Below are 27,287 nucleotides of genomic sequence, written 5' to 3' on the forward strand. Positions count from 1 at the left end.
CCTCGAACGTTTTTTTCACATTACGTATCAACTTTCTAAGTGTTTTTCTAACCTCACCAAACACTGGCATAGAAAACTATGAACTCTAATTTCATATATATATATATATATATAGACACACACACACATCAGAAAGGCCGAAAATGTGATGTCCTTTCCGCTAACCACGAGGCGAACGGGTATAGTATCACATGGATGAATCCTTATTACACGTAACATATAGCCGTATACATGCGCGAACCAAGTGGCACTGCCGCAGACAAAAGCAATAACTTCTATGCCAGCAGAACCGGTAACCCCGCGTCGGCCTTCAGTCCATCCCAATCGATAAGCTTCAGTACTTCTGACTTCTTTCATTCCTTCTTGCTGAAGATTTCGGTGCCTGCAAACTAAAGGATATATATATAGCTATATAGTCAAGCCCTTTGACACCATCATACGCATGCTGCGCTTTAAATGCATTCAAATCATGCATGTTTATGCTTGGTTTTCTTTTATTCTGATCTTTTGCCAAGACAGCTACCTCATTAGTACTTTGTGGATCCAAAACGCATACGTTGTCAAAGCTTTTCTGGACATGGATATGCATGTTCAACTACGTACGTATCAATCTCAAGCAATATATATCTAACAAATAGGCCAGGGTAACCGTACTATAGATATATTGTCATGGTATATCTAGATATTAATTGTCATATAAGTAACAACACAATGTTTACTAGAGAGTAAATTGCATAGATTTGTAAGCTTATCTAACTTGATTTGGTGAAGGTACTATTCTTTCGTTTCCCGACACCATAACTTAATAACTTAGTGGAGTAATTAACTTAACGAAAGAGTGCTCCACATAAATAAAAATTCTTAACGTACGTAGTTTTATTCACACATAATAGAAATTACAATTTATGCAGGACATACGTACGTAGGATTTAGAATATATTTCAGCCTTTAAATGGGACTTTCTCGTTGTATGTTTACATTGAACAGGGCGTGGTTTTTGCACAAAGCCTCCAAGGGATGGATCCTCTTGGCATTGAAAGACCCAACCTTCACTCATGTCCACTTTCTCTTCACTAATCCTCTCCCACTCAACGACTGAACCAAGGTTCCTAGTGCCAATGCAATAAACCATTTGAAAGGGCGGTGCTTCTCCACGACGCGGCGGGAATGGAGTGAGGTTGACGGCGATCCGGCCAAGGTTGTTGTCGGCGGTGGTGGGATTGGGCCAAGGTTAGCTGGCAGCCTGTGATCTACTTGCTGCCGAGAGTACTGCTTGGGCTTGGGCCGTCCTCTTGGCCCTGACTTGGGCTAGTAACTTTATTTATGTTTTTAGTTTCCCTTATTATTTTTTGTTAGTGTTGTCTCGCCGTTGGCGTGTAATAAGTCCCTGCAGGCAGGGCCGTCTCAAACTTTTCGGAGGCCCTGTGCGAAAACTTTAAATGTGGCACTCCAAGCTTTATTCTTACATGAAATTTATACTTGAACAAACTCTCAATATAAAATCAAATAGCCAACATTAGATGAGCCTACAACAGAGGCTAAATAGTCAATACAAGTGTAAAGTTTGCAGCAAAAAATATTACAAAAAGATGCTTGATCTAAAACCCTCAAAATAATACGTTCTTTCAGTAGTGTTGATTGATATTCATTTGAAAATTTATCTCCTTACCTTCTTAGCTGCATTGGCCTCCTTTTAAACAACTTGCAGCAAAAACAAAAGACCTTATCAAGTTCCTTTGAGTACACTAGCCACTCTCTGTCATATTTCTCTCCATTTCCTAAAAACTGAGTGTAAAACTTTGAACTGAAATGTCTATTGAACTTGTCTTGAGGGCCATTTTCTATTGAAAGATCTCTAAGAGGACTCTTTTCTACCAGCAAATCTATCAACTTTTTATCCAAGCTATCCCAAGTTCTTGGAAAAAAAATGTTCATGGGAGTCACATCCGCATCATTCACATTATCATCATGTCCCTCGTCATTCTCATTTTCACCATGATCCAATACATTATCATTGTCATTAGTGTGCTCTTCCACATTATTTTCCCTATTAGTGTGCTCTTCTACATTATCTTCCCTCTCAATGTGTCTTCTGCCTCTTCATTGACTAAATCTTCACCCAAACCTTATGGTTCTCAAGTAATGAACCTATCAAGACTTCCCCATAAAGATTGAACCAACTCTGCATCTTTTTTCTTCTTTAAACGTTTTGCATATCCAGATAAACATTTTCTTTTAGGAGGCATGCTTCTAAATTTTAACACAACGATGCAAAAATATTCCCAGAAAATTGAAGTAAATCAATGTAAATAAGAGAACTTGATTCCTTGAAGATCAAATATTCAGATGACTGAGATGAGACTCTGAGTTTGCTCACAGCTCCTCCTCTAATTTTCTCAATTTCCAGAATTCCAGAAAATTGCTAGATAGCCACGACCTTTACAATTTGAAAATTAAATCAAACCATTAGGAATACTAAAGCAAACATTAATTTATTTGTAAATAACAAATCAAAGAATCATACCTGAGAGTGAGCGGCTAAGTAGTGAGGTACTAAGGTCGATGAGAATCGGATGGAATTTACTCAATTGAGGAGGGGAGAGAGACAGAACGCAAAAAAAAAAAAAAAAAAGGAGAGGATAAGTTTTGGTCGGATGGAATTGAGAAGGGGAGAGAGACATAATGCAAAAAAAAAAAGGAGAGGATAAGTTTTGGCCGGATGGGGTTTTAATTTTTAATAGTTATTTATTTAAAACAAAGCCATAAAAAAATAATTTGGCCCTCTCAAGTCTCAATCAAGGCATGTGAACGCAGAAAGAAGACAAGAGTATATGTTGGTTTTGGGGCCCTAATTTTTAATATTTATTTATGTAAACATAAAACATTAAAAAATAAATAAATAAATTGGGGCCCTCTGAAATTTGGGGCCCTGTGTTGTCGCCTTTGTTGCACACGTTCAGAGCTGGCTCTGCCTGCAGGTATCTATAGGGTTAGTTGGGCTAAATGCCAGTGTATGCACTCTAAGTGTACGTCTTATCTGGCCTAGCGAGGTGACAATCCATTGTTAAATGGACCTCCTATTGCAGGTTGAAACTAAGTGTCGTCAGATTTACTTTCAAATGACAATATAGTAGGGAAAGTTGTGCTTATGGTAATTATGCTACGTCGTAATTGGATTACATATCGAGTTATCTTTCCGTTATGTCAAAACAAATAAAGTAGCTAATGGTGCACTCTTTGCTAGTTGGTGCCTGGTTGAGTACATTTATTTGGTAGAGAATCCCGTTATTATTTCATAACGTTCTCTGTATGCTTATTGTAATCAGGGGTTTAGGCTCAATGTCGTCCCCCCCCTGTATTTGACAGTTTCATTAATCAAGGCTGGAGGGCAGCCGCGCCCCAGCCTTTTATTTCAAGAGAAAAAAAATACTAAACCATAATATACATATCTCTTAGACAAGAAAAATTATTTTATGATAAAAGTATTATTCAGATACAAGTTACAACACATGTATGAATGATTTTGGATTTTTGGGTTTATTCGATTTTCATGTCCTAATTTCCACATTAAAACCTCTGCATCAAAAGGCGTGGCTTGCACAAGGCTTCCAATGGCCTGATCTTGGGCATGGTAAGGCCTAAACCCTCACTCATGTCCACTTTAGTCCTCTCCCATTCAAATGACTGAATCAAGCTTCCTAGCACCAGTCCAATAACCCAGTTGGCTAGGCCAGCCATCTGGACAACCTCGCCTTTCACCACCAAATGGAATTAGCATATATCCTTGAGGACATTCACCACTCCATCCTTCAAAATTTTTCGGCTTAAATTTTGTTGACTCATTCCACGACTTAAGGTCCCTATGAATAGCCCATGCGTTTATCACCACCAACACACCACAAGGCACATCAAAGCTTCCTACTACACACATCAAGAACCCCTAAAAGCATAACGGGAGGGTAGAAGCGCAGTGTCTCATTGATCACAATTTGTAAGTAATGCAGATTTGGCAAATCTTGCTCATCCAATAGACGCCCTTGTCCGACCTTGAAGTCAATCTTAGCTCTGATTTGATCCAACTGATCAGGATGGTTCAACAATGGTGACATTGCCCATTCTAATGTCGTTGAATCAGTCTCGGTCCCGGTTACCAACAACGCCTACAATATATAGTATACAAATTAGGAGGTGTTTAAGGAAAACTGAAATTGGGAGAGAATTGAGTCATACTTTCATTGATAATAGGAGTCTTCTCTTTATATAGAGGATTCAAAGGCATAGAACCAGAGTTGTAAAAGAAAACGTAATATTACATTGATTGAATATCTCTAAGATTCTCCAAGATTAGATAACCCTATTACTACTAGGTCAAGTAACCTAGAGTTTAGGCTAGACACATATTCTGAATTTACTTGAACAGGAGGCAAATTTTCACACCAGCCTTCCCCATTTAAGGGCCATGAAGCGTTTTGGTCCCTATGATGAATTATAACCAGCAGTCTATAGTGCTATGGAGGATTTGATTCGTTAGATTAAGTAATTGTTTCCAGTGTGTCTTGAACAAATCATCTAATCCATTGATTCTTGACTCCGAAATTTCAATATTGTATAGCACTATACAACCTCCCACTAATTTCGTCTAATTCAGTATATAATTCCGGAATTTTATGAAACCATTACTAGAATTATGCCTTTGATGATCTCGTCAGTGTAGAGCTCTGGTTCTGTTTGCTGAAGCAGCAGTAAGTTATCGAGCAGTATCTTCCTGACCTCTCCTCCCTTATTTTGATCACAATTTGGTGACAAAGTTTCGCGAAGATCCGAAACCGTGGCCTTGCAAGAAAATGTCCATCTTGGCCATCCTGCTCACCATCTTCTTCTCCCGACACTATAGCTTAATAACTCAGTGGAGTACCTAAATAGAAGTTAATTCGCTCTAATTAAATAAAAGCTCTTAACGTAGTTTTATTCATACATAATAGAAATTACAGGTTATGCAGGACACATGTACGTAGAATTTAGCATTTCGGCCTTTAAATGGGACTTTCTCGTGGTACGTTTACATTGAAGCCTCAATAACAGGGCGTGGTTTGCACAAAGCCTCCAAGGGATGGATCCTTGGCATTGTAAGACCCAACCCTTCACTCATGTCCACTTTCTCTTCACTAATCCTCCCCCACTCAAACGACTGAACCAAGGTTCCTAGTGCCAATGCAATAAACCGTTTGGCTAGAACATCCCCGGGACAACCTCGTCTTCCAGCACCGAACGGGACTACCTTATATCCCTCGCCACCTTCACCGCTCCATCCCTCAAACCTCTCCGGCTTGAATTCTGTCGGGTCCTCCCAAAACTCGGGGTCTCTGTGAATGGCCCATGCATTAATCATTAGCATCGTGCCACGTGGAACATCGAATCCCCCAACCACACAATCTTCGGGAGCTTCACGAGGCACTAGGAGCGGAACAGGTGGGTGCAAGCGAAGTGCCTCCATGATCACATTTTGCAAGTAATTCAACTTCGGCAAGTCTTGCTCATTCAATAGACGATCTTCTCCAACCTTTGCGTCTATCTCAGCTCGTACTTTGTTCATCCTTTCTGGATGGTTTAGCAATAGCGCCATTGCCCATTCCATTGTCGTTGATGCCGTGTCAGTCCCCGCCACCAGCAATACCTACACTTAAAGCAGTTAGTAGCGATTTTGATGCATGCTTTACTAGCTAGCTTTGCTCATGTGTAATTAGACATGTTTATATCTACTATTAACATTAACAGGATTCACAACAGATAGATTCGAGTAAATGATGTTACCGTAAGTATAGTTCCAAAAGAAAAGAAAATTTCCTGCTTTGAGCAATATTAAATCATTGCCCCGCGCCAGTAGCATTGAGGACTCGTGTTTGTCCATATTAATTATGGTCTCTATAAGAGAATGAACTAGAATTATAGACAAATGCTTTAAGTGTCTTATTGAATGTTGTAGCAGCTACTGTTTTTTTTTTTTTTTGCATTTTGCATTTTGCAAAGAAAAATTTATTAAATGAAAGAGAGAGCAACATCAAATGGGAGGACATGAGATCAAAATCCCTCATAAAGAATAAAAATGCAAAACACATTATCAAATCATGAATATGGTAATCAAATTAATCATCTAGTGTTGCATATGGTACATGACTATGATGTACCACCTACTGTTACATATAGCTGAATCAAATTAATTATCTTGAGTATAACACATAAGATATTGAAAATTTGCTAGGTCAAACATGTTTAATTAGTATCCCTAATTATAATTGTCTCTTACGTACCTTTGGAGCTACATTTCTATATGCATAATTTCGATTATTCCTTCTTGGGTTTGGCCGGTGCAGAATATGGGATTCAGACAGCTGCCGGCAAAATAATCTAACCCTATCTCAACATTTAATACCATAATTGTGTAGCATCTATCTACCCATCCAAATTTATGCACGACATGACTCATGACAAGGATATTTGAACAACTAGACTTTTTTTTTTTTTTGAGAAAAGATAGAATCCATTAATAACCAAAAGAATTACAAAGCATTGGAATAATCGGTTGTGGTATCAACACCACGACACATATTCCTACCAAGATCCATAGTTATGGGTCCGTCACTAATAGTAACATCCATGAACCGAAAAGGTCCAACCCCTAACCAATTTTTACGCCTATCACCCCAGGCTACAAAGAAAGATAACCAATCCCGAGTGTCACGATACGACCTCGTCACCAACAGCCAGACGAACCACTCCACCCTCTTCCACACCGTGTCCATAAACCGCCAGACCACGTGCAAGGGAAATCCACCTTTCCGTTGATAACCAAACAGCATCAAAATTCTACCATATTGTTCCCAGGAGTAACACCATATAGATGGCTCCACAACACGACCAAAACCTCCAAACCCTAGCTCAATTGAGTAGGGACGTTTTATTTGACCTAACCAAAAACCTGAAACTAAAATCCTAATAAAAAATTGACCAAACACGGCGGCCCGGCCCAACCTCCACTTCCCGCAAGGAACTATCGCCGCCCTCCTCCAAACTTGCTGCCAGCATTCTCCATCGTCACCATACCGCCCGCCTTGCACCACCACGTTCCAGCAACGTATTCCTACGCCACCACATCGCCGCACCACAAAGCCGGCCACCCCCAAACCTGGTCGATGTCCGAGATTGAAGCCCAGAAAGGGGCGAACCATCTCTGAGCTCGTCCCTGCCCTGGGATCGAAGCCCCAGCCACCTCCGTACACCCTGAACCATCCGTGACGCCAGGAACAGCCGCTGGCAATCACCCCTTCGCTGTTCCTTGTCAGATCTCACCCATGACCCAAGGGAAGGAGATCTCACCCGATTTGCCCCATCCAACGTCAAACCACCTTCCACCGTCCTCCGCCAGAGATCCATGCCTCTAGCCCGGGAAAAACTTCCTCTCCCGGACCGGAACGCAAACGGCAGGGAGCCGGCGGCGTTCGGCCGGGAGAGGCGCTCTCTCTCTCTCGAAGACGCTCTCTCTCTCTCTCCTTTTTCTCCGCGCGTGAGGCGCGTTCTCCACAGTTATTGTGACTTCCAATTGGTTACAATTGGTTTGAGAAAAAGTTTGAAAAAAATTGAACAACTAGACTTAAACAACCAATGAATGGTGAAGAGATGTTGTCAATTTCCTAGCCTTTGGATCAAGTTTGATTAATGACTTGCATGCGGTAGGTAAATAAAGATGGTCAAAGGTGGGAATTCAAGTTTCTCACCACCACTACGTTTCAGAGAAGAAATTAATGAAAGCCAGTTACGTACCATAATGATGCCCTTGATGATATCGTCGGTGTAGTATTTCTGTTCTGTTTCTTGCAGTGACAATAAGTTATCAATCATCAACTTACTCTTAACCTGATCTATACCGTCAGACTCGACTGCCATGATTTTCCGACGCTCGTCGAGCAAACCCTGCAAGAACTTGTCCATCCTCCGCATCAACCCCACCATCTTCTTCTCCAATCCGGTAACATCCATCCACTGCATGAACGGCAAAAAGTCCCCCAAGTTTGTCGATGCAGATAGCTCCACACCTTCCCTAATGACCTCCCTGAGATTCTTAGCCTCGGCCTGGTCCACCACATCTTCGCCGTAGAACCTCCTCCCCACCATCGTCATCGTCATCGCATTGAACGAGAGTTCCAAGAACTTGGTCTTTAGATCCACCTTTCTCATCCCATTATCGTTGCTGCTTCTCCTCATGATCTGATCCAGCACCACCCGGACTTCTTCCTGTCTGACTGTTTGAAACGCCGGGAGGCGAGAGGAAGAGAAGAGCTCGAGCGTCATGACGCGGCGGATGTTGCGCCAGAGGTCGCCGTAGGGTGCGAAGGAGACGGTCGTGTAATCGTAGTGGAAGTCTTTCCCGCCCAACAAGCGGGGGCGATTGGTGAAGACGATGTCGTTTTTGGTGAAGCATTCTTCTGCGGCGGAAGGGGTGGTGAGGAGGAGGACTTTACGTGAGCCCCACCGGAGGAGGAGGACTTTGCCGTAGTTTTCCGAGAGAGCTTGGAGGGTTCGGTGAGCTGGCTGTTTTAGGAGATGGAGGTGGCCGATGATTGGAAGTGAGAGCGGGCTTGGGGGAAGGTTGTGGTATTTTTGTCTATTGGATATGAAGAGCTTGTATATGAGAGTGATGAAGATGATGAAAGCTAAAGCACTGAACCATAGTGAATCTCCCATTTTGTTTGAAAGGTTGGTTCTTTTTGGTAAGTCTGGAAAATGGACTAAACGTGATCAGACATTCAGTATATCATTATCTTTGGTCTTTTTTTTTTTTTTTGAGGAGATTATCTTTGGTCCTTTATATAAACACTTCCACATTTCTACTTGATTAAGTAGACCATTTCTTGCCATTTTTTTATTGATATCGGGTGACCGGCAATTGAGTAATGATGCATTTAAGATATCTGGAAGATTCGCCAATCCACAATTTTGGAATTATGTTGAGGCACGATTTGTTTGTCTTTGTATTTACAAAAATTGATGCCATAGGCTATCAAGGCATTTCGACACAGGACTCTGATATTGGGTAGAAAATGTCTTACCTCTAAGAATGTACTAAAGGAAAGAAATATACTGCTATTATTACAAGACATTTCTACCTTATTAAACCATTATATACATTTCTCTTAGACAATGATTGAATTGTATGATATGAGTATTGTTCAGTAACAAATTACGACACACGTATGAATGATTTTGAGTTTGTTCGATTTTCATGTCCTAATTTCCATATTAAAGCCTCTGCATCTAAGGGCGTGGTTTGCACAAGGCTTCCAGTGGCTTGATCTTGGGCATGGTAAGGCCTAAACCTTCACTCATGTCCACCTTTTCTTCACTAATACTCTCCCACTCAAAATGACTGAATTAAGCTTCCTAGTACCAGTCCAATACACCGGTTGGCTAGGCCAGCCCCCGAACAACCTCGTCTTCCACCGCCAAATGGAATTAGCTTATATTCTTGAGCACCTTCGCCACTCCATCCTTCAAATCTCTCCGGCTTAAATTTTGTTGGCACATTCCACAACTCAGGGTCCCTATGAATAGCCCATGCATGCGTTTATCACCATCATCGCACCACAAGGCACATCAAAGCCGCCTACTACACAATTCTCTGAGGCTTCACGAACCCCTAAGGCCTCGTTTGGTTCACGAAAGGGAAATCGATTCCCTTGTCTTTCCCGTGGGGAAGGCAAACTAAAGTTCCAGTCAGATTTCATTTCCTGTATTTGGTAAAGCAGGGAAAGCATTCAGGAAAGATAATTTGATTTCCCTTCCGATGTTTGGTTGGTGCAGGAAAGGAAAGTAAAAATATATCAATGTTTCAATAATACCCTTCTATTTTAAAATTAAAAAAAACCTGGAATGAATTTTCAACACTACCAAGGGTACTCAAGCAATTAATGCTAGGGTATTATTGTCCAAAATTATTGCAATTAATGCTGGAAAATGGGAGGGGAAACTCAATCTGAAGTTTGAGTTGAATGAGTTTACCCCCAACTTTCCCCTATGTCAGAAAAGCATTTCCGGACTTTATGGTTACCAAACAAAGGAAATGAATAACTTTCCTTTCCTAAGTCCTCAAATCCGCGAAACAAACGAAGCCTAAAAGTGGAACAGGAGGGTACAAGTTGTCACATCCCTTTTTTTTTTTTTTTTTTTTTTGAGATGCAACTCATACTCCAATCATGGAAATAAATTTCCAAAATTGAAATACGAATAATTGGAAAAGAACGATACTAGACAAGTTTCCGAAATTGAAACACAACCTTTATTACAAGAGGGGTTTACACCAACAGTTACAAAAAAGGACAACTATATTCCAAGTTCTTGTCTAGGAACCCAATTAAGCATGATTAGCAATAACACACATGTATATTACATTATTAAAAACACCCTTGTAGTAAAATAACTTCAAACTTATTTATTTGTCACCTGCAAAAATGATAAAAGGGGTGAGCATATATACATTGCCCAGTAGGAGAAATAAACCTCTTTGAAAATCATAGTTAAAATAGTAATAATGAATGGATGCAACTACTATCTATTCCCGATAACCCACATTGCAAAATAAATCGAGCCTACATGTCTCATACCATGTATTTTACCACGAAGGTGACTCAGAGTATTCAACAATCTGAACTAACCCCCATCCAAAGTCAATCCCCCTAACCCTCTTTTGCTAGTTATCTTGTCCATTCCCCTTTCGCCAGTCCCGAATTACCCTTTCAATATCCTATACTAAGTGCACATTAACAAGTGGGCATACCCAATTGGGCATACCTGAGATCTGGTACCTGCTGAGGTTATATACTCAACTACGCAAAAGATAAACCAACATACTTATTCCAACAACATATTCACATTATCATCACCACCCTTATACTTCATGTCTTATTGATGCATCATATACTTTGAATAAGTAAGTGTATTGACTATTCAGCCACTCCAAACAAACAGAAACAGAGGACATAAATGCATACAATCATGTAAACAACCATCCAATACAATCATGTAACAACCATCCAATGCAAACATAGAGGCTCCCCAAGTTTTTTCCCTACCTCGATCGATTTTCTCGGTAAGTATCCGGATGAAAACAAGTTCCTATTGCAAGAATAGAATTTATTAGTTCCACACACAAAGAATTAAAACAAAACTCAGCTAAAATATTAAGAAAATCTAGGTAGTGAGTTATTTTAACCAAAACAGGTTTTTTACTCGACAAGCAGAAATACTGCAGTTTTCTGACTCAGTCACATTAACTTTAAAAACTGTACAAATCTGTTTTCAAGGTCATCTAACGATTTGTAGCTGACATCCTAAAGAAACTCTCGGAATTTGAATCACCTGAAAAAAAAATTCTAGAATTAGTTATGAATTTTTAAAGTTCAGCTACAGTCCCACGTTTTTCTGCAGAAACTGCTACTGTGTGCTAACCTCTTATGTTTTAATGTACTTTCTACAACTCCAATTTGTGTAAAACTTTCAATACTGAAAATAGACTTTCTAAAGTGTCAAATAAAAGAAACCACACTTTCAACAAGGCTTTAAAGGATGAGTGAAGGTTTTCTAAATTCAACTTTAAAACTGCATATGTTTCCTACTTGGTTCTGGACTCATCTCAAGTCAGATTCTATTAATCTATGTTTTCCAAAAACTCTAATGACTAAAGGAAAAACAACAAACCAAATACAAAGTGATTTCAAATTCTAATTTGGATAAATTCAAGGGATTTTGTCCATTTACCCCATTTTTAGGGATTTTTTAAGTTTTTTTAATTCCCTTTTACCCAATACACTCTAAGGAGTCTTTCCTAATACCCCATTAAGATTTTTTTTTTTTTGTTTTTAATTTTTTTAATACCATTTTACCCCTCACCCCTTTGTTACTTAGAGAAAGAGAGAGAAAATGGAAGAGAGAGAAACCATAGGAGACTTCGCCGGAGCCCGTCACCGGCCGCCAGAATCCGGTCACCGGTCGCCGGATTCCGGTCAATTTTGGCCGGATTCCAGTCACCGGCCGCCGCCCACCGAATTTTTCTGAAAACCTCTATTGCCCTCCAAAAGAGGAGCAATAGACCTCTATTGCCCCCCAATAGAGTGGCAATAGATGTCTATTGCCCCTCAATAGACGTTTATTGCCCCCCAATAGACGTCTATCAACCATGTATTGCCCCCCAATAGAACTTTTGGTCTATTGCCCCCTAATAGACGACTATCAGCCATGTATTGCCCCCCAATAGACGTCTATTGCCCTCCAATAGAACTTTCGGTCGCCGGAATTGGAACTAATTTCCTTAAATTTAGACAAATAAAATGTTGATTAAAGAAAAAAAAAAGAGGAGATTACATCAATTGAAAATATCTATTGCCCCACAATAGACGTCTATTGGCCCCCAATAGACGTCTATTGCCTTATCTACCCCATAAAAATCTACTGTCACATTTAAGCTCTAGTCTCTTCTAGTCATTTATATGATGAGATAACAAGTTTTTGTACTATCACTCATGCATATATATGATATGGTTTATTTGTATACAAGTGTACCTTCTTCGCATGTGTGCCCACAATAGGGAATCAAAACCCATAACGTTGAAAGAGGTAAAAATGTTGTACCCCATATGTGAAGTTAAGAGATACTATACAACAAATCTTCTTTGCATTATGCAGTGTCATGTTTTTGAAACTGAATTCTTTTATGAAAAATACCTGTCATGGTTTCTGTAGACAAAACACCAGGCAATAAAAATATAAGAAAACACGGTAAATTCGAGAAAGAAACTACTGACAAGTAAAAGAGAGTCCAAGGACTCGCCCTGCTTGGCACGTTGTTGAAACTGCAGAATTTTCTCCCTGAGCTCGGAATCGGAAAGCTTAGACATCTGAGCTTCCAAGCCATTGATGAGAGACACAGTCTGAGCGCACTGCTGCCTGGTGGACTCACCAGTGTAAGTCCCTTTGAAAATCCGGCCCAACAAACCTCCCAGTGAAGCCACTGCCTGCACTCGCCGGCGTCTCCGGCTCGAAATCAGTGAAGTTTCCGGCAGTCGGAAGGGTTTTCCGGTGAAGAAAAAAGTGCGGAAGTGGGAGTTGTTGAGGGTGAGGGCATGGCAGGAGTTGGAAGAGAGAGGTGAGAGAGAATGGGGCTTCACCAAAGCCATTGGGAGGGAGAGAGAGAGAGAGAGAGAGAGAGAGAGAGAGAGAGAGAGAGAGAGAGAGAGAGAGAGAGAGAGAGAGAGAGAGAGAGAGAGAGAGAGAGAGAGAGAGAGAGAGAGAGAGAGAGTATCGTGCCTGCACAGAAGAGAGAGAGTGTGGCATGTAATTTATTAATTAGATAGAGGGTAAATTTGTCTTTCCATTTTAAATTGGGTAAGTATGATTAAAAATCTGTTGCTGGGGTAAGTGGGATAATTTTTATTCATTTTGGTGCTTTTGGTCAAGGACCCTAAATTCAAAGACCAAAGATAAAAACTTTTTTTCCAGAAAACTAGTGAAATCAAAATAGAAGATGAGAAAATAATTAGTTTTGTTCTAGTAACAACAACTTTATTCCTAACTGAACTTCATCTCTATTGTAACTTCTTCTACCATCATGAATCCCCAGGTCTTATAATAGCCTATGAACATAACCCAATTTTCAAATTGAATTATCCATCAAAACCAACAAAGAACTATCAAATCAGTAAAAAAAGAATCATACCTGAGTTTTTACTTCACCACTTCTAAGATACCAAAACTCTCTCTCTCTCTCCCCCTTGTTTGTCTATATATCTAGCAACTCATGAAACTGTATGGAATGCATAGATGGTTCAGCCTATTTATAGTGTCTGGAAAGGAGGTGAAAACTGTATGGAATGCATAGATGGTTCAACCTATTTATAGTGTCTGGAAAGGAGGTGAAAACGTAGAAAGCAAGATAGGTCTAACAGAAGAAAAATTGGATATTCTAATTAAAATCTTACCCATAGAGGTACTAGACTCGCTACCTCCAGATTTCTAGAGTTCCAGCTCTTGATTCTAAGGTTCCAGCTCTAGCTTCACAGCTTTGGGGAATCACCAATCTGAAACTTGATTTCCAAGGCTGTTGACACCTCCAACTTACCCATGGCGGCGGCTATGTCCTTTGTACTTTCCTAAGGCGGTGGTTGGTGTATCAGATGGAGAAGAATCTGGGGGTGAGGAAGCCGATGAAGAGATGGGATAATGCTTTGAGTTTAGACGTTTGTTTGATTTGGTTTTGTTGTGAAAGTCGTTCTATAGGCTGTTAAGTTACTTTGGGTTTGAGTTTTGGCCAAAAGCTTTGGGCTACTCTAATTACTTAAACCCAAAAGAAAACAAGTAAAATTATCTATAAATAATAATGTTTAAACAAATAGTTTAGCACAATAATTAAAATTAAACTTATTTTTTTAGAAAATGTTAAAAATTTTAGGTCGTCACACAAGTGCAGTGTCTCATTGATCACATTTTGTAAGTAATTCAGATTTGGCAAGTCTTGCTCGTGCAACAGACGCCCTTGTCCGACCTTGAAGTCAATCTCAGCTCTGACTTGATCCAACTGATTTGGATGGTTCAGCAATAGTGACATTGCCCATTCTAATGTCGTTGAATCAGTCTCAGTCCCAACTACCAACAATGCCTACAATAGTAGTACAAGATTAGTAGCCAAATTTTCATACCACCCTTCCCTATTTTAAGGGGTCATTAAGCATTTTGGTCTCTATGATGAATTATACCAACAGTGTATAATGTTGTAGAGTATTTGAGTAGTTAGATTAGTAATTGTTTCCGGTGCATCTTGAACAAATCATCTAATCGAATGATTCTTGACTCCAAATTTCAATATTAATTGTGTACCACTATACAACACACCACTAATTACCTCTAATTCAGTATATAATTAACAATTTACAAGTTTTATGAAATCATTACTAGAATGATGCCGTTGATGATCTCGTCAGTGTAGAGCTCGGGTTCTGTTTGCTGAAGCAATAAGTTATCGTGATGTAGGACAAGAATGGGCATGGTTTAGCCGGAAAACCATAAAAGTAAAGAAGCGGCCTAAAATCAAGAAGAGTGATTGGAAAATAGGTAACTCATGCATAATGAGGTTACTAGCCGCTAAAATATTCAAGAAGATTTGGTTTTGAACTTTTCGGGTCACACGTGCAAAAAGTCAGGTCTTAATTGTGAATCAGATTTGAATCAACTTTTAACTAGAATGTCCGTTTGAAACGCATGATACCTTTCCATAATGGAAATGACGAGATCTTCAAGACTCACTTTAGTGAGCCGTAACAGATTTAGGCCAAAATATATCATTTTAATTATCTGATTCGGAATTTAATATTTTTAGGCTAGTTTTACATTCTTGTTAGGATTCTTTTTATTTTTAGGTTTTCAGTTTCCCTTTTAATTTGAATTCTCTAGGTTTCCTTGCTAGATTATGATTATGATTAGATTATGACTTGGATGCCTATATAAGCATCATCGTGCTATGTATGAAGATCAGTTTTATCATATCAAATTACTAAAAATGAGAGCTTTTTGTCAAATTTTCTTGTGGACTCCAGATTTATCTTTGAGTTTTTCCCCTCAGACCGGTCAAAACTTTCATGAACCGGACAGAATGATACCCAATCTTTCAAAGTGACCAAAATGGTACCTGAACTTTCAAAATGTGGCCAAATGGATACCTCCGTTAAATTTTCGTCACTTTACCGTTAGTGTAGCCCATGTGCCGCGCATGTGACTGAAAATTAAGGTAAAAAGACCATAATATCCCTAAATTTATGATTTGATATATTTCCACCCTCTCTCATAGTCTACCTCTAATTTTCCCTCCAAATATTCCCGCCAAACATATATCTTTTTTTTTTTCCTCTTCTTCTTCCCTTTTTCCTGAGAATAATCATGTACCTATTTTCTATACAATAAGCTTGCATCGTAGAGGAAAGAATTGCTAAGGAGCAATCCAGGTATGGCATCATTACTGAAATTATATTTCATTTTTCTGTACAGAATTTGAAGTTGTTTTCTTCTAAGAAATTGCAGAGGTCATCTCAAATGATATGTTCAGTTGTATAGAAAATAGGTACATGATTATTCTCAGGAAAAAGGGAAGAAGAAGAGAAAAAAAAAAAAAAGATATATGTTTGGCGGGAATATTTGGAGGGAAAATTATAGGTAGACTGTGAGAGAGGGTGGAAATATATCAGATCATAAATTTAGGGGTATTATGGTCTTTTTACCTTAATTTTCAGTCACATGCGCGGCACATGGGCTACACTAACGGTAAAGTGACAAAAATTTAACGGAGGTATCCATTTGGCCACATTTTGAAAGTTCAGGTACCATTTTGGTCACTTTGAAAGATTGAGTATCATTCTGTCCGGTTCATGAAAGTTTTGACCCGTCTGAGGGGAAAAACTCTTTATCTTTTTAATTAGGGTTTATTGCTTGTAAACCCAGGTTACTTCCGACTGCGTCAGGTGGTATCAGAGCAAGTCTTCCCTATCTCTTTTATTTACCTTTGTAGCAATGGTTGATGAACGTGCTTCAGTTACAAGAGCAGATTTGGATGCCCTTACCGCTCAAATGATTGCTCAGATGACTGTCATGAACGCTAAAATAGCAGAATTTCGTGGATTGTTGGAAGGAAGGAACAACAACAGCAACCGTAACAAAGGCGGGGAAGAACAACGTGCTCCGCGTGGTGGTCGAGGTGATAGTAATTATGATTCCGAGGATCTCATAACGAAGGCTGATATTCCTTACTTTTCGGGTTAGATGAGCGTGAAGGATTTTCTGGATTGGCAGGTTGAAGTGGATAGATTCTTTGAGATCATGGAGGTTCCAGAATACAAGCAGGCTAAGATGGTTTCTTGGAAGCTGAAGAAAGATGCTGCTTATTGGTGGGACTAGTTGCAGAGTTCTCGTCAGAGTCAAGGAAAAGAGCGTGTTCGGACATGGAGCAAGATGAAAGGTCTTCTAAGCGAAAATTTTCTGCCTATAGATTTTTCGATCAAGAATTACCCTCCTATGATTTTGAGATCGAAGAAGTTAAAGTCCAAAGAGTTTTCCTTGCCGGTTGAGATTAATAGTTTATCTGAAAAAAAAAAAAGCCAGAAGAATTTCTAATGGAAGAAGCTCCACAAGGAATCATCCATGATGACCAAGAGGAGGTTAAAGAAGAAAATGTTCATGTCGACATGGTTATTAATAATGATGAAGTCTTGAAGCCTAAAATAAATTATTCAGAACCAGATGTCATTCAATAATGCAACCTTGAGAACCAAGAAGAATATACTAAGGTTGCCTATGAGAGTCAAAATGCATATGACAAACTCATCTTTAGCGTTGGGTTCATGATTGTGCCATCAGAGTATGCAGGCGATCAGACCAATAACCCTTAGGTTCAAGTGTCTAATTTTTTATCAGGTTTCTTGTCTACCTATTCTTGTCTTTTACTCAAGAGAAACTCAATGGCGATTTCTTTCATAGTGGAGGAGAATGATGTAGGACGAGAATGAGCATGGTTTAGCAGGAAAACTATAAAAGTAAAGAAGCGGCCTAGAATCAAGAATAGTGATTGGAAAATAGGTAACTCACGCACGCGTAATGAAGTTACTAGCCGCTAGAATATTCAAGAAGATTTGGTTTTGGACTTTTCAGGTTACTCATGCCAAAAGTCAGGTCTTAATTATGAATCGGATTGGGATCAACTTTTGGCCAGAATGTTCGTTTGAAACACATGATGGGAACAACGAGATCTTCAATACTCACTTTAGTAAGCCCTAATAGATTTAGGCCAAAATATATCGTTTTAATTATCCGATTCAGGATTTAATATTTTTAGGCTAATTTTACATTCTTGTTAGGATTCTTTTTATTTTTAGGTTTTCAGTTTCCTTTTTAATTTGAATTCTCTAGGATTCCTTGCTAGATTATGATTATGATTAGATTATGACTTGGATGCCTATATAAGCACCATCGTGCTATGTATGAAGATCAGTTTTATCATATTAAATTAATAAAAAGAGAGTTTTTTTCTCAAATTTTCTGTTGGACTCCATATTTATCTTTTTAGGGTTTATTGCTTATAAACCCAGCCTAACACCACCTGATGCAGTCAGAAGTAACCTGGGTTTACAAGCAATAAACTCTAAAAAGATAAATCTGGAGTCAAGTAGAGAATTTGAGAAAAAAAAACTCTCATTTTTATTAATTTGATATGATAAAACTGATCTTCATACATAGCACGATGATGCTTATATAGGCATCCAAGTCATAATCTAATCATAATCATAATTTAGCAAGGAATCCTAGAGAATTCAAATTAAAAAGAAAACCAAAAACCTAAAAAAAAAAAAAAAATCCTAACAAGAATGTAAAACTAGCCTAAAAATATTAAATCTCGAATCGGATAATTAAAACTATATATTTTGGCCAAAATCTGTTAGAGCTCACTAAAGTGAGTCTTGAAGATCTCGTCGTTCCCATTCTGAAAATGTATCATGCATTTCAAACGGACATTCTAACTAAAAGTTGATCCCAATCTGATTCACAATTAAGATCTAACTTTTTGCACGAGTAACCCGAAAAGTCCAAAACTAAATCTTCTTGAATATTCTAGCGGCTAGTAACCTCATTACGCGTGAGTTACCTATTTTTCAATCACTCTTCTTGATTCTAGGCCGCTTCTTTAATTACTTTTATTGTTTTCTGACTAAACCATGCCCATTCTCGTCCTACATCATCGACCAGTAACTTCCTGACCCCTCCTCCTCCCTTGTTTTGATCACAATTAGAGACAAAATTTCGCTACAATCCGAAACCATAGCCTGCAAGAAACTGTCCATCTTGGCCATCACGCTCACCATCTTCTTCTCCAACCCTGATACATCACCCCACTGTAAAAATGGCAAAAAGTCCCCCAAATTTGCCGATGAGTTCAATTCTATGGCATCCGTAACAGCTTCTCGAAAGTTCTTGGCCTCCTCAGCATGTCCAACGTGTTCGCCATAATACCGCTTTCCCAGAATCATCATCGTCATTACATTGAACGGAAGATGGATACATTTGGACTTGAGCTCAACCTTTGTCATACCGAAACTGCAACTCTTCGAGATTTGATCGAGTAAAAATCGGACATCTCCTTGTCTAATACTTGAAAACATGGCCACACGAGACGAGGAGAAGATCTCGAGGGTCATGACACAGCGGAGGTTGCGCCATAAGTCGCCGTAGGGAGCTACGACAACGGTTGTGTAGTTGTAGTGGAAGTGTTTTCCAGCGAGCAAGAGCGGGCGATTGGAGAAGACAATGTCGTGCTTAGTGAAACACTCTTCCACTATCGATGGTGAGAAGGCCAAGATTACTCTCCGTGAACCCCATCGGAGTAGTTGGATTCTGCCGTATTTTGCGGAGAGTGATTCGAGGGTCCGGTGAATCGGTTGTCTGAGAAGATGGAGGTGACCGATAATAGGAAGGCAAGGAGGGCTTGGGGGTAGATTCTTGTACTTTTGTGATCTATTATTGGTTATGAAAAGCTTGATGAGAAGCAGGGCAAAGACGAAGAGAGCTAAACTGTTCGATAAGGGATCTCCCATTTTTTCAAAATGATTCATTGCAGTTTAGTTTGATCACTTCCATGTTCTTGGTATTTCTTTATTCACTGGGAATCTTTTGCTAATATAAAGGAAGGACCTTCTCACCGAAGCAAAGGCTGTGTGTACGTAGCAGTCTAAGTTAGACTCATCCTAGTGTTCTGGGCCAAGCTTGACCTGAAGATCAGAGGTTTTAGTTGCTTTTCTTGATGATCAAAAGTTCAAAACACAAAAAAAAAAAAAAAAAAAAAAAAAAAATCCTTTGGGCCTTATTATGAGCCCCAATGGACCAACAAATGCAGCATGAGAATTTCAGCTGAAGAAGCCCAAATCACTTGGGGTTTTGTGTTAGTAAAACTGTAGAGTGCATGGAAAGGCAAGTTTGCAGTTGGAATCTCTACGAGTCACAGATTCTCTTTCATTCCTTTTTTTTCGTGATCCATTCCTTTTTTTTCGTGGTCTCAATGGTCAAAGCCTCAAAAGAGGCTTTCCACGGTTTGCTTTCACTGATCGTTGCTAATAATGTGAGAGTGGTATAACAGTTTCTAGGCTCTTTTCTTTTTGGTAGAAGAAGGCTAGGAAAGGAAAACCGGACTACTAAGGCCATGTTTGTTTCACGGAAAATGGGCATTGGGAAATGAAAGTATTTCCTTTCCTGCATTTGGGGACAGCCGAGGAAGGGAAACACTTTCCCAAAGGAAAGGAAAAAGTGGAGGATTTTGGTTCCCTCCTCCCCCCTCCGGAAACACTTTCCCAAAGGAAAGGAAAGTGATCCTTTCCTTTCCAGTCAACCAAACATGGCCTAAAAGAACATTACACTAATATGAACAGTTGATGAGAACATGAACTGTACATCAAGATGATCAAAATCGGAAGAATTGAAAAATGATAGAAATGGAACAATAGCTTTCAAATTTAGCCTTTTTGGATAATGAACAATCAATTTACATATATTAATTTGGTATACAAACTAGAAAATAGATCCAAAGAACCCATCTAAACCCCGAACGCATTACGCTCACAAGTCACAACCCCAAAACATTGATCATCGGCATAATGCAGAAACCTTTGAGCATATATATGCATCCACAGAACCGACCTACTACTTCCACATTTCCAAACGAGGTCGTTGCTGCTGCATGGGTGGAGATGGCTTGCTAGCTTCAACGATTATGGAGCGGGTCCGAAGCGTTTGGAACTTTCCTCTTGTTTGCAAAGAAGGCTTCAAATGAGTAGTGGTGCCTTAGGCGCTTCTTCTCCTCGTTTACCTTTTGCTTTGCTTCCAGATTTCGCGACGAGTACTGCAGCTGATCATGAACACTAACTGGTGGTGTTGTTGTCGAATTTTCTTTATAGCCGGAGACTACCAGTGCAAGAAACACCAGCACTATTAATCTCCGCTGCAACTCCATTTTGTAATTGGAGAATGAAAGAGGAAACCGCATGGAAAAGCTGTATGGCTTTGTGAGCTTTGGCAAGGTGTGGAAGAAAGGGAAAAGGTCATTAAAAGGTGGTGGTGGGGGCATTGAGTACACCCTGCAAACAAGGGACACTTCGCACGAGACGAACACTAACATTTTCCCTTTGCTTTTGAAGAATTTGCAAATATATATTATTTTTTGTGTTTCACGAGAACTCTTTTTCTCACATTTTGCTTTTTCTCTGGCTTTCTTTTCAAGGGAACTCTGGGTCTGGGTCTGTCCAAGCCCTATCTATGGCATAATATACACATCTTGGCTCTGGTGCTTTTTTCTTTGTCTAGGTATTGCTTGTCGTCTTCGGAAGCTAGACCGCGTTGTAGCCTAGCCCTACAACTCACGTTAGGCCAAAAAACTCCCTTCCTTTTTACACCTCGCCTAAAAGGAACTTTCCCAGTTTTTCTTCTCCATGTTTTGATACAAAAATGGGAATACAAGTTTTTTTTTTTTTTTTTTTTGAACAAAAATGTTAATTGCCAAATTATCTTAATTAGGACGAGACGTAAAGGAATACATCTATGTAAAGTAGAGACGGGTTCGAGTGGTCAAATCATGCGTGGGTTTAGCGACTGGGCGTGAGCGTTCCCAATGTTCTTTTTCCTTCTTTTTTTTTAGGGTTCCCGATGAATGAAGTTACATGCCATTTACTCAAGATCCAAGTGACCTTTTCATTGTCTTATACGCCACCGTCACCGGTGGAGCTGTGCTGTGCCTGTACTGCATGGATTCTTCTCACTTTGCAGATGATATGATATGATATGATTTGATACGAGTAGCCATGCATGAAGACTGAAAAAAGCGAACGTCTTCAATACTTGAGACAAAGCGACAATCTTGACACTAGATCCTCGGAGATATTAGATTCTTTTAGGTTTTTTTAAAAGAGAAGAATTTTGAGTAAGGCCCCAATCTTAAATTTAAAAATTATATGGTCAAAAATTTTAAGAACGTATATAAAGTGAAGTACTCACTGTATTAGAAAAGAGATTATCAACAAAATTGAATAATTGGTCCAAACCACGTGCTTTTCATCATCGTAAAGAATCTACTGGTCTATATACTAGCAAGTCGTTGAATCAAGCAAAAGCGAAGTCAAACTCCTGAAACATTCTCAACTCTCCATCACTACTAAGCTAAACTCAGAGCTTTATTCACCCATGGTAGTCCATGCCAAACTATAAATATGATTTTCTTGTCCTTTATGATTTTATTGTCCAAAATCATATCATATGTTCTAGTCAAACCTCTAAATTTGTTGTTTAGACTTTTTATTTTTTAAATTTAATCTCAGTTTTATTTTTAAGTAAAATTGAAAAAAAAAAAAAATCAATTTCAATTTCCCTGCCTCATTCCTTTCCCGTTGCATATCCTGATTCTCTTTCTTTCTCTCCTCATCTTGTATGTGTCGTGCTACTCATAAAATGCTGCTAAGAGTAAATTCACCCGTTGGGTCACCGGATTACCTACTATTCACTGCTTTTTAGTGTTAATTTCCACTATTTAGATAATGGGCACAGTTTCCAATAATACCTAGGTCACCAGGTCAACTTGCAGGGTGAGGAAGAAAGTGACTCAGGACACGAAATACACTGTGCCCGTGACCTATAGAGTGAAAATACACATAAAAAACAATGAATAATAAGTGACCTGGTGACCCATGGGTGGACTTACTCTAAGTTGATCGGAATCTTTTGTAGGGTAGTTAGCATTTCATTTGGCTTTTGCAGTTATTTCAATTTGATTTTATGGTGGAGGTTGCTAACCACATATTCATAATTAATATTGTTAGTTTCTTAAAGTTAGTTCATGTCAGACGAACTGATTTCATTTTCCCTGGAGAATTTGATCAGAGTTCATCTTCCCAGCCATCAATATCTTGCTTTCCATCAATAGTTGGGAAGTGATGTACAAAATTAGAAATTTGATGTACAAAAATATTAAGGAAGGTTCAAATAGCAAATATGAAGGCTAGAGGCGCACACATAGAAATTAAGAGAATAGAAAAGGACAGGCAAAAAGACCCCAAACTCACTTCACAAGGCCCAAATTCCAGTCTGGGCCTGCAGAAATTGCTCCGGGTCGAGAACCGAGCACCATCCCGGAGAGCCCAAGGCCATAAAAATCCCAGCCGGCTGCCGCCACTCAACTTAAACTAATAGCCACTGACCCGCGCCAGATACGCTCCTCTTTCTTATTCACAGTCCTAACCGCCGGAGTTAAACTCCACTCCATTAACTCAACAACAAGTAAACGGCGGATTCAGGCTTTCTCTCTCTAACTCCGTCACCGGGACCCTAGGGTTTCAACATTGACGACGATGATCTCCATCAACTCCACCGAATTGAACTACCTGGTCTTCCGTTACCTCCATGAATCAGGTTCCCTTCCGCTTCCCCAATGCATCGTTGCAATTTCCGGAAACTCTTGTAATTAGTTTGTTCAATCTGGTACAGGCTTCACACATTCAGCTTATGCTTTCGGATTCGAGGCGGGGATCAACAAGAGCACGGTTGATGGTAACCTAGTTCCGCCTGGTGCACTTGTTACGTTTCTCCAGAAAGGCCTTCAGTTTCTTGAGCTGGAGGCGGACTTAGGCAATGGTGTGAGTAACAGCTTTGAGTAATCAGTACTTTGGTTTTGGATTTTGAAGTTTGGAGATGGATTTGATGTGTGTGTTAGATTTACAGAGTGATGCGGATATGGAGGATGACTTTTCGTTCCTGCAACCGTTGGATTTTATCACAAAAGATGCGTATCAATTGCAGAAAATTGTTAGGGAAAATAAGGATAGGATGAATGCTGCTAACAATGAGTCCAAGCAAGAAAGCGAAAGGGAAGTAGAGGTGGTGGAGAGAAAAGAAGAAGAGATTCGAGACGATAAGTCGGAGAAGGATAGGGAGCAGGGGAAGTCGAATCAGGATCGAAGTGAGATGGAGAAGGTGGAGCCTGAAGAAAATGGAACTGGTGGAGGTAATTTGCGGTAGTCATTTTATTCGTTTTCTTCAGATTGTAAGGATTCGAATTGTCTGTGCATGTGTTAAACAGGGGTGGAGCCAATGCAGACGTCCCCCAGCTCAACGTTCGTGCCTGGTGAAATTCCTAGTAGTGATGTCATAGTTCTAGAAGGGCATACCTCAGAGGTTTGGACTATGTCCCTGCATTTTACATTTCTCTCATGTATATAATTGGTCGAGTATGGATCCATGAACTTGTTCCTCAATTTTTGACAGGTTTTTGCTTGCGCATGGAGTCCATCTGGTTCGCTTCTTGCATCTGGGTGAGTATATTGTCTTTCATTGTCGGCTAGATTACTACATTGAGACCTTGGTTTGTGATATGAAAGGAGGTCCACAGACATGGAAGATCTTATTTTTGACATTTCTCGTCTGTAATCCCTTGTATAGTTCTGGGGATTCAACAGCTCGAATTTGGAACATTGCCAGTGGAAGTTGTAGATCTAGCATTCAAAATGAACCTGCACGTGTGTTAAAGCATTTCAAAGGGAGAGCCAATGAGAAAAGCAAGGATGTGACTACACTTGATTGGAATGTGAGTGTTTAAGCATTTGCAGTTGAAAACTGTGGCATGACTCTCTCTCTCTGTATTTGCTAAAGCATTTATCATTTTATAGGATGATGGAACGTTACTAGCAACAGGTTCCTATGATGGGCAAGCAAGAATATGGGGTAGAGACGGTGAGTTATTATCTTAATCTTCCACATGCTTGTGGCTAAAATTTACTGACTGGTAATGTCAGCCTAGGTTTTTGTTATCATTAGTTTATTTTTTAATTACTGGCAGGATTTTCATATAGGAGAGTTAATGACTACTTTGATCAGACATAAAGGGCCAATCTTTTCTCTGAAGTGGAACAAAGAAGGTGATTATCTTCTGAGTGGAAGTGTGGATAAAACTGCAATTGTGTGGGACATAAAGACTGGCGAATGGAAACAACAGTTTGAATTTCATTCAGGTACAGCATTGTTTTGAGTGTGTGCGTCTGATAAATTTCAACTTCCGTATAGTGTTAATCAAGTCAAAAATATTTTTCAGCTCCAACTCTGGATGTTGATTGGCGAGACAATACTTCTTTTGCAACATGCTCTACTGATGGTACGATACATGTTTGCAAGGTTGGAGAGAACCAACCAATTAAAACTTTCTTAGGCCATCAGGTTTGTGCTTGTTTAGTTACCATATCATGTGTTCAATGGCTTTGTGCATTCTTAGGTTCAGTATATTAAAACGAATTGTTAATGAGTCATGATACGTTTGGTCAGTTGTCAATGTGTAAACACAAGGGGCATGAGTTAACATCCTTGGTGATGGCTGGCAAGTGAATATTGAGAATTCAATATACTCGCCTTATCTATTATGTGTATTGTCAATACTAATCCAAATTACTAGTTGCATCCTGTCTTATGTGCATTATAACCTATATTCTGTTTCACTTTCTATCAATGTCTGGCTAAAATTCATTGATTGCTACAGTCTGGACTGATTAAACATCCTTAGCTTATCTCGGGATATTTATATATATCCAATTATATATGCTTAAAGACAAGCAACTTGTGAGTTGGTAAATCTAACCAGGATATCCATGATGCTGCATGATTTTTGTCCAAACTTTCTCAAGTTTTACTTTTTCAGGGTGAAGTTAATGCTATTAAGTGGGATCCAACCGGCTCATTATTGGCTTCTTGCTCTGATGATCATACAGCAAAGGTAGCGCATAATTTATAATCGCTGCTTTTGTTGAATAATTAGGTATTTGAGATATGGTACTCTTCTTTTCGAGATTTGAATCAACAGTGGAATGTTAATTCTACACCTTACCAATCTCCATGATCTAGAACAGTTCATTTCACGACTTCTCTTTATTGCGTGAAAGGGATTAGAAACTCGAGTATCTTTTTTCAGATATGGAGTATGAAGCAAGACAAATGTTTGCATGATTTGAAGGAACATGTTAAGGTACTCGTTGGTTTTCCATCTGTGAGTTTGTGGTATATAAATCCCAGATTGTAATACTATGGAGGCATCTTTGTAGGAGATATATACCATCCGGTGGAGTCCTACAGGACCTGGCTCACATAATCCAAATCAACAATTAGTGCTAGCAAGGTAAATGCGCTGCTTCTTCTTAAATGTTTGGAAATGGGGCACATACCGTCTTGTTCGTTTAATCCCACTTGTATGACATGGTTTTGGGGTGTTGAATAATATCTTTTTGCATTTATGGTCACTTATATATGATACATTATGTATTTAAGGGTAGCACAGACCAGTATGTTCGAGAGAGATCCTTACAATTAGGCCAATAGGCTAGTGATTACTGCTTCCTTATACATTCCTTAATGCTCCCATATTTTCACTTTGGACCAGCGCTTCCTTTGATTCACGCATAAAACTATGGGATGTGGAACTAGGGACACTTATCTACAGCTTATATGGCCACAGGTAAAGGTATTTAAGATTCTTTATATAATTGCGTTGTAATGGTGGTTGATTTTTGTGATATACTGACAGTTTAGTTCCAAATACCTAGGGATCCGGTATACTCTGTTGCATTCAGCCCTAATGGTGAGTACTTGGCCAGTGGATCTATGGACAAATGCATGCACATATGGTCTGTGAAGGAAGGCAGAATCGTAAAAACATACACTGGAAATGGTGGAATATTCGAAGTTTGTTGGAACAAAGACGGCGATAAGATAGCTGCTTGTTTCGCTAACAATAATGTATGTGTTGTGGATTTCCGAATGTAGAACATTTTCTTTCAATTGGTGGCTTCCCATTATTATAGATGACAATGAAAAGCTTTCTTGTTTCGTATATACTATCCAAATCAAGGTTTTGGGGACAAGTTGTGTAGTGCATACTGCATAGTTGCACCTTGCTGAGAGCCTGAGAGTATGAAAGTTTAATATCCAATTTTCCTATATTGCCATTAGAGATTCCATTTCGATTGCTTTATTGGCGACGTTTTGCCCCCAGTGTTTTTTTGGATACCTTATTGGGTACAAGTGTTTTTCATTTATGAGACCCTTGTCATTGCCAACAAATTGTCCCCGGCAAAAAACTAATTTGTTGACAAAATTGTCATTATAACAGTTTTTACTTCTTAGACGTTTGCTGA

The 27,287-nt window shown here is 39.3% G+C and overlaps 3 protein-coding genes and 1 long non-coding RNA gene across 6 annotated transcripts; 1 reads left to right on the forward strand and 3 right to left on the reverse strand.

Annotated features, from left to right (window-relative positions):
• Positions 1–1,495: 1,495 nt before the first annotated feature.
• LOC112174263 lies at positions 1,496–2,678 on the reverse strand. Its single transcript, XR_002925943.2, has 2 exons — positions 2,525–2,678; positions 1,496–2,437 (listed from the first exon to the last, which is right to left on the reverse strand). It is a non-coding gene; the product is annotated as an uncharacterized LOC112174263 (long non-coding RNA).
• Positions 2,679–4,912: 2,234 nt separating this feature from the next.
• LOC112173424 (cytochrome P450 81Q32) lies at positions 4,913–9,068 on the reverse strand. The gene is made up of 2 exons (XM_024311045.2): positions 7,819–9,068; positions 4,913–5,674 (listed from the first exon to the last, which is right to left on the reverse strand). The coding sequence occupies exons 1-2, from the start codon at positions 8,737–8,739 to the stop codon at positions 5,060–5,062; spliced, it is 1,536 nt and encodes a 511-aa protein (XP_024166813.1). The 5' UTR covers positions 8,740–9,068; the 3' UTR covers positions 4,913–5,059.
• Positions 9,069–18,812: 9,744 nt separating this feature from the next.
• Positions 18,813–19,673, reverse strand: LOC112171810 (cytochrome P450 81E8). The gene has a single exon (XM_024308931.1). It carries the CDS (start codon positions 19,671–19,673, stop codon positions 18,813–18,815), a length of 861 nt encoding a protein of 286 aa, XP_024164699.1.
• A 3,478-nt stretch (positions 19,674–23,151) lies between these two features.
• LOC112172315 (WD40 repeat-containing protein HOS15) lies at positions 23,152–27,124 on the forward strand. 3 transcript variants are annotated; one of them, XM_024309602.2, is made up of 14 exons: positions 23,152–23,526; positions 23,602–23,748; positions 23,828–24,118; positions 24,194–24,288; positions 24,379–24,425; positions 24,553–24,697; positions 24,780–24,843; positions 24,963–25,121; positions 25,202–25,323; positions 25,799–25,873; positions 26,069–26,122; positions 26,199–26,272; positions 26,534–26,608; positions 26,697–27,124. In XM_024309602.2, the coding sequence occupies exons 1-14, from the start codon at positions 23,466–23,468 to the stop codon at positions 26,914–26,916; spliced, it is 1,629 nt and encodes a 542-aa protein (XP_024165370.1). In that variant the 5' UTR covers positions 23,152–23,465; the 3' UTR covers positions 26,917–27,124. The 3 variants fall into 3 exon arrangements, with proteins under 3 accessions (XP_024165370.1, XP_024165371.1, XP_024165373.1); XM_024309603.2 differs by having other exon boundaries at positions 23,157–23,526; positions 23,602–23,750; positions 23,836–24,118; XM_024309605.2 differs by lacking the exon at positions 23,152–23,526 and having other exon boundaries at positions 23,609–23,748; positions 23,836–24,118.
• The last annotated feature ends 163 nt before the right edge of the window (positions 27,125–27,287 follow it).

Source organism: Rosa chinensis, chromosome 6 (genome assembly GCF_002994745.2).
Source record: "Rosa chinensis cultivar Old Blush chromosome 6, RchiOBHm-V2, whole genome shotgun sequence".
NCBI lineage: Eukaryota > Viridiplantae > Streptophyta > Magnoliopsida > Rosales > Rosaceae > Rosa > Rosa chinensis.